General features: G+C 40.7%; 1 protein-coding gene across 2 annotated transcripts in view; it reads right to left on the reverse strand.

Moving 5' to 3' along the window:
- Nucleotides 1-652: 652 nt before the first annotated feature.
- The window catches only part of SLC9A7 (solute carrier family 9 member A7), a 145,021-nt gene continuing 132,254 nt past the window's right edge, over nt 653-13,419 (reverse strand). For both annotated transcript variants that reach the window (XM_058291848.2, XM_004483955.5), the window contains one exon: nt 653-6,554. In XM_058291848.2, coding sequence (XP_058147831.1) covers nt 6,303-6,554 — 252 coding nt within the window. In that variant the 3' untranslated portion in view covers nt 653-6,302. The remainder of the gene's footprint in view (nt 6,555-13,419) is intronic.

Consider the following 13,419-nt stretch of genomic DNA (forward strand, 5'->3'; position numbering starts at 1 on the left):
AGCCTACATACAAAGGAATATGGAGACTATGAAGGAAAACTATATATCAGGTTCAAGAATCTTAGAATTATCCACTAAGAACCTAAGCCTTTAGCTGAAATGCTAGCTCCCCTTGCCTAAATCTTGCAACTTAATGTTGTCAACACTCAGTGATGCTTTATATAGGGTTGAAGACTGGTTCAGGCCAGGAGAAGTGACTGGCAGAGGCCAAGTTTAAAATATTTCTTTTAATCCAAAGGCACATTTTAAAAAATCTCAAAACTCTGTTGACTTGACTTTTAGACCCTATTTTAAAATTGCATTTCTTCAAGCATCTAATCAGTAAAGATTTTTTTCTGTAAACTATTTACAGATGGTAAATAGTTTAGTCTTTGTGTGCCCCATGGCCTCTCACAAATCCTCATCCCTGCCATTCTAGCCGGAAAGCAGCCATAAACAAGTGGGTGTGGTGTATGCCAATAAAACTCTGTTTACAAAAACAGGCAGTGGGCTGGATTTGGTCAGGGGCCATGGTTTGCAACCCCTGGGCTGAATGAAGGTGGAGAGGAATAACCTCTACCCAGAAAAGTAGGAAATAGACTAGGAATAGGATCATACTACATCCTTCTATTAACAGACAATACTTTAAAAAATATAAACAAAACAAGATTAGTTCAGCCAGTTAATATGTTTATTTTTGTAAAAAAAAAAGCTTTGAGAAAAATCTATTAAATATCAATAAAGGGCAGGAAAACATGTGGATAGCTTTAACAATATTAATCTAAACATACACACAAAAGCAAACATTAAAATGCTGGGGAAAGATAGCACTTTGGGAACCTAACTGCAGTTTTCCTTATTGCACATAAAGGTTGCTGATAACTCCAAATCTTCACTTTTTCACAGTTATGACACGTTAATATTGAGGTTTTTTTTAAAAAAAAAACTAGTTTATTACTGTTGCATGGGAGTAGAGGACAAAATCCTCCCTGATTACACTATATAAGCACGCTATAGAAAGTCCCCAGAACATCACATCATCCCATATTAAAATCATTCTATTCTCTTTGAAAAATTGCTTTTCTGCTACTAAATAAATCCCAGTGGCCTTCTCATGTAATCATTTTAATGGACATCATAAAGCTTCCTAAGAAGTACAAGATGTATTTTCTGTAAAAAATAAAAAAGACAATCGAGAAGGAGCTGACCCTTCTATCAAGTCAGAATTTTGAATGAGTGATTTCAGCGGTAAATTCCAAATCCATAGCCATAACACCCACACAACTACAAATCATTCCTCTGCTTCTCCAAAGCTCAGAGCTGGAATTACCACAACAAAGGTCACCACCCCTCAATGTCCATGCAGTTAGACAGTTAACCCAGTAACACTCAGATCTTAAGTGCTTTAGAGAGCAGATGTAGAGTTCTTCATGCTGTTTATAAGTCCTTTTCTATTGGAGTTCCTCCAATATATATAGGACCAGATAATTTTCCACTTGCCAAGAGTGGACTGGACAATGACATCAGTCCTGTTAATCCTTCTTAAAAGGTTGCCATTCAAATAAGAAGGTGACCTCCCCTGCATGCTCTCCTGTCTGCTTCAGACCTTTTCAAAAGGTGGCAGACCTGGCAGAGCTTCCTCTTCGCATCTTCCTTCCCCAAGGCCAATGTAGCAGAAAAACTGGCTGCCCATTTGTTCCATCTGGGCCATGGTTATAGCATATACCCTGCTTACAAAATTTAACATAAAAAAAAACTTTGGTTCTGGTCTTTACAATTTTTGCCTGCCCTGGGTGAAAAAACAAGATGTGTATGCTAATTTTTAAAAATCTCTGCCTATGAAAATTAAAACGGGAAAAAAACGGTTTATTCTTGGGTCTTGTTTTGAGAGGATTGTCAGAGTCTACTTGGTTTTCCTAGTTAGGCACCAGCATTGGTTTCTAAAGTATTTCCCTGTATTTTTGTTCTTATTAGGTTTTAGAAGAAGGTCTTTTCAGGTATCAAAGTAGTGATAGCAGCATTCAGATGGATTGTTTCTTATAACTCTTGACTGCTAGATACCTTCAATTTACTGTACTGGAAAGCAGCAACTAACACTGGCAAACAAAATTCTTATTCAAAAGACAGCATAAGAGAACAGAAATTGGTGATACCAATCTAATGTGTTTGACAGACTGATACTTGTATTAACTAATTTACATAATCAACATCAAAAGGCAGGTGTGAAACTTGTCAAATTCCCTATTTCTTAGGTGGATTAGTAAGTCATATAGTTATTAAATCAACAAGCTGATTTTCCAGTACCCCTCCCTCCTCATTCCAGATCACATTTTACAGCTGACGGTAAAATCAGCTTTCAGATATACTTCTCAGAACTCACAGTGAGTATCAAGGTAGCTTCCAACTGGATGATTTTCACCCCACATGAATACCTTAAATGCTCTGATGCCAGTCTCCCTTAAGGGCATCAGTGGTGTTTCTACATTTGGAAACCGCTTTATTCACATTAAATATCTGACAAGAGGAAATTAGTTTCCACTAAGGACAAAGAAAGGTAGAGATGTTATTTGGGATGGGGAGTGGTATGCAGAACAGACCTTTATTTTGGAAGTGACTGTAATTCTTTGCCCTAGACTGAAATGTTCATGGCTAGCAGAGATAATGTTTTTCATTTTTTCTAAAGAAATTTCTTTTGTCAGCCAAAGTACAGGGGACATGTTAGGGTCTAGAAAACACAGCCTAAAGAGCTCCTTGCTGTTTGCTTGATGAAACATTTGATATCACAGTGTGATTTCTCGCTTCAAGGCATCTATGCTTATTTATGTCTAGTATCCCCAGTAAGTCTCTGGGATGATCAGAGTCCATTTACGCACATATGCCCTTCCCATACCTGTTTCCTAGGACAAAACACAGTCTCCTAAAAGTCCAAATTTCCTTCTCTAGGAGAGTAAGTTTAGGTTTCCTTGTTTTTTTTTTTTAAAAAAAAGAATATTAAAAGGAATGGAAGAAGTTTGGGTATTCTCTCTTTTGGTGCTATACACCTGCATCTCCTTAATTATCTGCTTCCAACACCAACACCACATCAGGACTTAATTTAATCCCAGATTAAATTTAAAAGACAGCTTCCCAGAAACCCCTTTTTTCCACAAATGGGGACAAAGATGACCAATTTTAAATTCTCCTCATAAATACACTCAAGTCATCCTTCTCTCCCCTTCATGCTCCTAAGGTTGTCAAACATGACCTATTCAGTTGTACTTTATGGAGTTCATCCTTCAGTTCTGCAAAGATGATTTTAATACTCTTTCACAGCTGCCCAGCCTGTATTTGTGGCCAACACTCACCGTGTTCCACAAGACTAACAATTAAAAAACAAAATAAAAACTACAATCTTAGCTTCCTAGGCTATTCCTTTGAATAAGGTTCCAAATAGAGTCCACTGTAAGCGCTAAACTAAAGACTCTCAACTCTGGCTACACATTAGAAGCCCATGAGGTTCCCAAACAAAGTATGGATGCCCAGAATCTCTGAGCGTAGGGCTTCTGTATTGGTACTTTAAAAACAAAACTGGGCAGAGAATCCTAATGGACAACCAGGGTTGAGAACCTGTGCTCTAGAACATTAGACTGCTGAACTGCCCCAGTCTGAAACAAATGTTTTTATAGGATGGTTTGGGTTTCCTCTCCCAGATAAGAACTTTGTTAGATGAATGTACCATTACTCATCAGTTTCAATATGATTTTATGCCAGAGTGACAGCAGATAGTTTGCCTTGAGTTAGATAGTTTCTGGGCTTTGTGGCATCCTCCTTTTTCCATTCAGCTTAGGCATAATGCTTAAGTCAAAGTGACTTAACCTTGATCCACTGATTAAAAGACCCAATCAAATAACTACAACCTTACCTGGATTTGATCTTGATTTAAGTAGGTCAGAACAAAAAGTCTATACTGAAGACTTTCAGGTAAAACACAAAAATTTATGGATTAACCAAAAACTGGGATGGGAAGCCCAGTGGTTATTTTTCTTCCCTATGAGGGCAGTTTCTTATTTGCTGAGCTTCTTAGAAAACCAAAATTACAACAAACCCTTGAGGGTAGTGAAGATAGGGTGTGTCCTCCCTGGTAGGCTCTTTTCAAGAACCATCATCAGGTTTATCTGTTAGCTTCTTCTATTCAATATTAATCTAAGTAAGCAAGAAACATATAAGCTTTACAGACAGCCAAAGTCAAACAAACAAATGAAAAGACAGGGTGACCTTTTAAGTTAATACGGCATTATTGAGATAACTCTACTAAATAAAAACTCCTTTGCTGGCTCTGGGCTAGAGCACATACATCTCCAGCCTTCTGTTAAGCCCAACAGCTGCGGACTACAGCCTGACAGCACAACATAATCATCTCCCTTCGGGGGCTCTCTAAGAAAGCTGTTTCTATGGCTGTAGATTGGAGGTTTTAAGTCTTTCACTAGCCTACAGAGCCCAAGGCCTCATGGGGTTAGGTAAGTTGTTTAGCTTTTTGAAAGTTTATGAAGTTCATGGGGAATCATAAAATCAAAATGGACTTTATTGTAGATAGAAAGAAAAGAGAGAGCCTGATATAAAAACCCTTCCGTTACATTATATTGAACCATGTGAAATTGCCCTGTTTTTTAAAAAATGCTTGAATATTGGCAATTTTATAAGGCTCAGCCTAATTAAATTTTCCTGGTTTGCACAAATTGTCAATTCAAAAAAATAAGAGTGAAGCAATGTCTTATTAAAAATTAACTATGAAAAATGTGAAATAAGGAGGTTAAATGGCTGCTTTCATTAAGGTATGCTAGACTGGGACACTTATTTGTCTGCCATAAGAAGAAAAATGTCCACTTGTAATGAAAGCAATTTTTAAAAGCTGGGTTGCCAAATATGCTAAGCACTGAAGTAGAGAGACACGGGGAGAAACTCAAACTCTTCCCAAGAGTTCTCTCAGTATTTCACCTACTACAGGTGTAGTTAGGTAGACTAGCTCACCCAGAAAGCACCCAAATGAAAAAAAAGAACAAAATTGAAACCACGATCACACATTAAGCTCTGGAGCAAGCCTTCCCAGATACCAAGAAAATGACCCTTCTCAACATGGCACTCAGGTGTGAAGACACCTGGATTCTTAAAAATATTTTAATCTTACAGTAAACAGAACCTTTCACTGGGCTAAATAATATTGAACTCCCCACTGACTCCCCCTCTGGTTCCTCATGTGGCCACTGAAATCTCATATTTATCAGCTCAAAGTCTGGAATTTTACCCACTCTTTAGAGTACTATCTTGTATTGTCTTTGCAGTTTATTTTTTTGCAGTGAGATTTCTTTCCCTCCTCTGAACACCAGCCTATTGCCTCTCAGTTTCTTGGTGCCTTTTCATCCCCAGATGAAAGCAACCCACAAATTCTGGTGATATTTCTAAATCCACAGTTGATATCTCAGTCCCACTAATCATTTCCCGATCATGCCCAGTTCAGGTATCAGGCAGTCAGTTCATATGGTGGCCCTCTAGAGCTGAATTATTTTTGCAGTGATATAATCAGTTTCTAAATACTTCCTGTCCTCAGATTACTTAAAAATAACAGTGTAACACTATTTTCCCTTTGGTTTTAAACATTCCAGTAACTTCACCATGGAGATTTCCAGAGAAGGAACTACAAAATCTTCTACCATGTTGAAACATTCATGGATATATTTTCCAATCTTTAGTCTAGAGGAAACACAGGTAGCATAAAAAGTCAGGAATCCTCATATGAGGTTGCAAGCTTGCAGCCTTTGACTCTTGATCCTCCACTCAAACTGCTTTTTCGTGTTTTCTGTCCCATTTAACACCAGCTTCCCATAATCCTTGGAGGTCCAATCTCAAATGCCTTCCTTTGCAATCTTTCTTCTTGCCTGTTCTCCCCTAACTTCCCATCCTACAGCCCAAGCTAGACTTGTACTGCTGTATGTTAATATGAAGCCTCTCCTGGAAGGAATCCCCAACACCTGCCTTACCTTGTTCAGAAACTGCAGGTGGATAAATTAAGAGACCATTAAAGCATGCTATTTTTTTAAAACTCTGAAACAGTGCACTACTATGTGAAAAAAGTGGGAATAGGTCTTCATTCATCTTGATTTAGAGACACTTTAGCCCACCATCAGCATCTTGGGTTAAATTCCAGTTCTTGATATCTCCAGACCCCAATAAAATAGAAGCATTAGTTCAATTCAGTCAACACCCCACCTCAAACAATACTGGGGCTTGCAGCCATCCTCACCCCATAGGTGGGCCTACTTCATCACTTTAGGGGTTTGAGGGAAAAGTCATGCATTATCCTCTAGAGGAAATACTAGGCGGGTGCCCCGGCTTGAAACCTTCGGGTCTTCCATTCCTAGGTCTCGTTCCAGCACTTCCTCAGAGTTGCTCTTTGTTCTTCGGCCTCCCTCGAGGCTTGTGGAGGCCGTGTGGGAGCCTGAAGAGCCATTCGCAGTTACTGTGCTGTCCCCATAGGTCAGGGTAAGGTCGCCCTCAGTCAAGATGAAATCAGAGTCTTCCTCTCTCAGTGGCTCTTGGTTCTATAAAAGACAACCAACAACAACAACAAAAATGGGAGACTGATATCTTCCAGGGTTAGTGCCAACCCTAACTCCAAAACCCCCTCATCTGAAAACTATGGCTTTATAATATTTGCCTGCCTTTGAGCCTCCAGAGTGATAACCGGATATAAACTGTAGAGGGCTACTCAGTGCAACAGAGCACTGTTGCCTGAACCAGGACTTAGAACACCAGAAATCAGTTCTGATTTCAAGTGTTGGATAGCTTGGTGTTAGGGACCAAGCGAAGAAGGGAGACCACCCTGGTTTTTAGAGCTTCCCAACCCACAAAGAAAGGAAGGGTGAAACCCACTGGGCAAACCTTTCCGATAAATTTAGGGTATTCTCTTCTCTGGATAGATCTCCTGGGTGGGCCTTGTGCCCTATACCAACCATCTTAAATTCACTTTATGTACATTTGAACTACTCTTTGTCCTTATCAGCAACTGAGGGAAGAGGACACGCTGTAGTTATGATTTCCTTCCTATTTCTTTTTTCCTGTCCCCACAGAAAAGAACCCTGATGCTAAGCCCTCCCCTCTAAGTCCACAGGTAGTTGAAGCAAATGATGAGGGAGAGTTCAGAGAGAAGTAAATTTACTGAGCCAAGAACTTCACCTAAGATCTCATTTTCTCCTTACCCCTCCCCGCTGAAGGGTACAAACACTGGCATCACAGAAGAGAAAACTTAAGCTAAAAGAAGCTATGAAATCTGTCTGAGGTCACCTAGCTGATACCAGAGTTAAGATTTATGCTGCCTCAAGGCTGGTTTTACCCATAAAAGATTTGAGAAAAGTCACCCTGTCAGGAAAAGGATTGGAATGACAATTCATGCTAAGCAATAATTGCAGCAAAACAGACAAGGCTAAACAAAGCAGGCTTTAGCAAGCCACAGTCACCTGAAACTAAAAGACTGTGGGGCGAGTGGTGGAAAATGTCATGAGGTCAAACATCACCTCTCACCCTCCAAAACAAGGGGAGGCCCGCTCGCCCACTATCCCTAACTGCACTGTGTTCTGCCAAACATGTTTCAATGCACTCCAAGTAAAGAACTGCTCTCTTCGCTCCTAGTTAACTTCAACCCTTCAAAGCTCATCTGAAGTCCTTGAACCGGCCTCCCTGACATACTCAAGCCCCAGCCCCCTCAGTCATATTGCCCCAGGCCACTGGCAGATTCTGCTTTGTCACGGCCTTGAACTCCATCTAGACTATAAACTATCAGAGGGGTAGTGACCTTGTTCTATTCTTCTTGGCACCTTTCCTTACTTATATTTAACACCTAGTAGGTACTAAGTGAGGACCCCGTAAATGCACTGCCCTGGGGAGGATAAATAGTTTCAGTCTCTCTCACTTTCTCCTCTTCCAGCCCATCTTTGTGCACTGACTGGTGACAAGCACATGTGTATTTTCTGCATTGTTTCTTGGTGATGTCCACTTCTCCACAATCCACATCAATGGTGCAACATGACTCCATCTCTTAGCCAATGCTTCAGCATTTTGTACAGGCAAACATGCAACTCCTTCTGCTTGCTGCCTCAAACCCTCACAGGAATGAGGCAGGACACAAATGTAGAACTAAATAAAAATCCTATACTCAGACAGATGTTTAGAGCACAATTCTAAAACGTACTCCCAACTCCCAAATTTCCTCCTATTAGTTTTTTTTAGAAAGTCTTGAAACTCAATCTGCTCTACGACAGTTTTCTTAATAACAAATAAGATCACGTGCCCCATCCCAGTTTCCAACTCCCAGGAGGTTCTTCCCTGTTCTAGCACATGTCGTTTCTCCTATTAATACATGTGCTAGATACATGTTTGTCAAAATATCTCTGCCAGGACTCTTAGCTCCCAACTTTTAGGGACACTGTCTTGGCATGTATTTTACTGTTTTGAGGTTTGGAGCCAGAGGAATATGAAGCGACTGCCATGTGAGAACAATTCTGTAAGCAAAGGAAATCCCACCACAGTACCACAGAGGAAGCCCTCATGAACTGATCTCTGATGTGGCTTGCCCTGATTTCTCACAGGGGTACACAGGGCCAAAATTTACTGATGGCAGACAACAAAACTGGATGTTGACCCATTCAAGAAAATCACGAGCCCAGACAAACAGCACTCAAGGACAGGTCATTCAGAAACAAGGACATATTAAAGCCCAGTGGATAGTGATTTCCAAGTCCAAGTCATAATTAATGTTCTATGCAGATGATGTAACCATGCCATTCCATCACATTCTTGATGATAGGCTCTATGAAAGTTGAGCAAACCTCAAGCAATCCCTTGAACTGGTGAGGGAAGCACTTTAAATTTAACCTTAAGTTTATTAAATGTACGCTGAGTTCAAACTAGCCCAGATAACCCTAATTTATGAGCAAGGAAACAGTAAACTTCAGATTATGTAAGTTTCTTTTTTTTTCTGTTTTTTAAAAATGTTACATTGAAAAAATATAAGAGGTCCCATATTCCCCCCACCCCCCTCACCCCACTCCCACATCCACAACCTCTTTCATCATCGTGGCACATTCATTGCATTTGGTGAATACATTTTGGAGCACTGCTACACCACATGGATTATAGTTTACATTGTAGTTTACACTCTTTCCCAGTCCATTCAGTGGGCCCTGGCAGGACATAAAATGTCCAGTATCTGTTCCTGCAGTACCACCCAGGACAACTCCACATCCTGAAAATGCCCCCACATCACATCTCTTCTCTCTCCTTACCCTCAGCAGCTACCATGGCCACTTTTTAGTAAAGTTTTAATTGTGGGTTATTTTACTCTTTTATAGACATGAAAAGTGACATTAAAACATGATTAAGATGGAAAGCTTCAGAAATTGTTTAAAATAGACTAGAGCTAGAAGATAAAGAAACATGTAAACCCATTAATGGTAAAATGGAATATAGTGATGAGTTTAAGGTTAGATATAGAATACATATTAGTTTAGAAAAATTAAGGTAAAAATAAATTGGGGTATCAAAAAATTAAAAAATGTAATTTTTTTTGATGTTTTGCCTTCCATCACTGCAATAAGTGTTGCCCTGTATGCAAATTGGCAAGGCAACTATTTCCGTCTTTTCCTCAGTGTCTACGTCCTATCTTTTTCTTTTTTTTCCCTAATTATTAAGCTTATCTTCATAAAAGTTTTAGATCGCAGTAATTCATATATACAATATACAGTACGCCCACATATCCAACATAAAACTTTTTTCCCTTCCATAGCAATAATCTTTTTACATATTCATACTATATTTACTGAAACTGATGTACAGATATTGAGACAATAGCTTTCAAACAAGGTAACATTTGGGTTTACATTGTGGTTTATGTTTTAGACTATACATTTTTCTAAATTTTTAGTTATCTTATGTTTTCCATTATGATTTACATTTTAGCCTATCAGCCCCTATATATTTTTGGTGTAATTTTACATGTCTTATATCCATCCTTGCGTACTCTGGTGGAACACTTCTATTGCCCACACAGTTACATTGGTTCCATCTATTCAATACCTCTTTCCCCCTCCCCTTAGGGCCCACAGTGACAGTCAATCTTCATTGCTTGAAGGGCCATGTTCAGAGATACTTGCAACAGTGTTGAGGGCTTGACATGCTCAACTGCTCTAATGCACTGGGAGCCACCATTTCTGTTGAGAGATACAATTCCCTCTATTTGAGAGCATCAGTCCTCCCCAGGAGGTGGGTATACCTTCACTCTCATTATATGGGTCTCTATCCAATGGTATAACCCACTATGGCAAAATAAGCATTCACATATTCGCTAAGAGCCTGTCCTGCGTCAGATTATCCCTTTTAAGCATCTTAAACAGGTAATGTTCCTTATTATATTTTTGAAAAAGTTTTCCAGCCCTATACTCTCAACAAAATACCTGACAATCTCCTATGTTCGTATGTTGCCCACCCTCCCCCCAATTTCTTGGGCAGTATTACCCATCCTCCCATCCCTGGCCCCCCTCAAGCCTGCAAAGCCCCACCCAAAGGTAACCCTATGCCCCCATTTTATTCCTTCCTTGTACAAATACTTACCTCCAGCTTATCATAGGTTTCACCCATGTAGGTGTCAGCTTACATCCTTCCTCTACCCCCCCCCCCCATTTCCTTTAAGCCTATCATCCAGTCTCTAGCTCTCTGAGGCAGCTTGGTTTACTTATTTCATATCATTGAGGTCATGTAGTATTTGTCCTTCAATGCCTGGGTTGCTTCACTCAACATAAGGTTCTCAAGATTCATCCATGTTATCACATGTGTTTGTAGCTTAAAGCTTCACTTTTCAAGAAGTTTTGGATCACAGAGAGGTTCAACAATGGCAGGGGAGGAATACTGGTATGGGATGTTATTGAGAGGGGACACATGGTTAGCAGGGAGTTCTACAGGGCATATATCCAGGGTACATAAAAATGTTTGGATATTTTCATAGTGGATACAATTAAACACAACAACGGAGGGAGTGCTGAGTTCCTAGCCAGGGGAGCTCTATCACAGTCCCTAAAGGAACAGCAACAATCCCCCAAGTGCAACAGCAAAGACCAAAAAAGAAGGAAGGTCCAACAATGAGCCCTTGATACTAATGACTATGCTTGTGAGCCTGTGCACCTTAAATAAGAACAAGGCCTAGAGCTGCAGGGTGCCTAAGAGTTCCCTCCTGAGAGCCTCCGTGTTGCTCAAATGTGGCCAGTCTCGAAGCCAAACTCAGCATGTATATGTGTTGCCTTCCCCCCAGTGTGGAACATGACTCCTGGGGATAAGCCTCCCTGGCACTGAGGGATTACTACCAAGTACCAGCTGATGATGTGACTAGAAAATGACCTTGAATAAAAGGGTCAACTCGGACCAGCAGAAAATCTCAATCTACATATAATACCAGGAGTTAAAAATGCTTTTTGACCTGAATCAAAGGGGGAAATGGAAAGGACAAATGAGTTTATATGGCTATGAGTCTCCAAAAAGAGCCAGGAGGTTATCAGAGGGGTTGCCCTTATGCACACCTCAGCAGAGTCCCAGAGACAGATCAAGTAGATACAACCCCGGGTATTGGTTCTTCTGAGGGCTACAGAGACCCACAGGTTCTATGGTCATGGCAGATGGAGTTCAGTGCCATGTCAGTTGGCCCTACTTTGGAGTTTGTGTTTCTGTGTAATGGAGCTGGACTCAGATGTGATCTTTGTCCACAAGCCTCTCCTGTTACTTTTACCGGAACTGCAGTTGGTGCTAGGGTTTAATGTATACCCAGGGTACCTGAATCTCTGGACTGACCATGTGTTAGCCAGGCCCTGAGCCTCAACAGACTTCAGCTCCTACACTCTGGTTTATCAGACTTACTCCACCTCTTAACATGGAGGTGAAGAAGGTCAACCACCACACCAGGGAGCCAAGAGTGCCTACGCCTGAAAGCAGGAGGATTACATCCAGCATCCATGTGGAATCTCAGCCCCTTCTTGATATAGATATGGAGTGGAAACAACCATTCCAAGGTCCACAGGATGGTGGAATAGAGTATGGATTAGAGTGGACTTACTGATATTCTATTCATGAACTATTGTGATTAGTAATCGAAGAAAATGTGGCATTGGTGTGGAGAAAGTGGCCATGGTGGCTGCTGGGGATAGTTGAGTGGGAGGAAGAGATGAGTGGGGTGTTTTCAGGACTTGGAGTTGTCCTGGGTGGTGCTGCAGGGACAGTTACCAGACATTGTATGTCCTCCCATGGCCCACTGGGTGGAATGTGGGAGTGTGTGGGCTATGATGTGGACCATTGACCATGAGGTGCAATGGTGCTCAGAGATGTATTCACCAAGTGCAATGAATATCTCATGATGATGGAGGAGATTGTTGTTATGGGGGGAGGAGTAGGGTGAGGGGGGTGGGGTGTATTTGGGGACCTCATATTTTTTGAATGTAATATTAAAAAAATAAAGACAAAAAAAAAAGAAGCATGTAAACCCAATGAAAGAGAAGACCTTAATATCTAACCAGTTGGAGCTTTATTAGTGGGAGAAATGGCAATGTCAAGTCAGCAAGTTTGTTTCCTATGATAAAATGCAACTGAATGGCCCATATTGTCTCTATAGACAGAGGTCTAAGCTGAGCTATCTCTTCAGCAATCAGAACAAGTGATTTTTAATTAAGTAAGCTATTAGCAGGATAGGAAACTAGAAAACTAACCCTTTAATTTATTTGGTTTTTATCCTCCTGACACAGGTAACTAGCACTACTATTTGGACTGATAGATATTCCATTTAAAATGTACCATAAGGAAAGTGGCTGTGGTCCAATCAGTTGGGCTCCCGTCTACCATATGGGAGGCCCTGGGTTCACGTCCCAGGGTTTCCTTGTGAAGGCAGGCTGGCCCGCGCACCGCAGAGAACTGACGGCCCGCACCCGTGCTACAAAGAGCTGACACAGGAAGATGACGCAACAGAGGGAGACAAGCAGACACAGAAGAACGTGCAGTGAATGGACACAGAGAACAGACAGCAAAAACAAGCTGCAAGGGGGGAAATCAATCAATCAATCAATCTTTTTAAAAAAATATACCACAAGTGTTAAAAATCACTTTAAAAATGGGAGCAGTTCTGAGGAAATCGTGTTCTCACCATCCCATATATTTTGTCATTAAAAAACAGGTTATCACAGGCAGCACAGGAATTTCATTTTTCTCAAGGACAAGGGGCTAAGGTGGCTAAGGCTGCTAGAAGATGCCACTAACATTAAGAAAAGGAAACCTTAATGCTGTTCACTACACCGTTTGGTGAAAATTCAAAGAAAAGGACATGGTAGAACTGCACTATTAGTCAAGCAAAAACTGCTCTCCCAGGGAGGGAAACCCAGT

Source organism: Dasypus novemcinctus, chromosome X, assembly GCF_030445035.2.
Source record: "Dasypus novemcinctus isolate mDasNov1 chromosome X, mDasNov1.1.hap2, whole genome shotgun sequence".
Classification (NCBI taxonomy): Eukaryota; Metazoa; Chordata; class Mammalia; order Cingulata; family Dasypodidae; genus Dasypus; species Dasypus novemcinctus.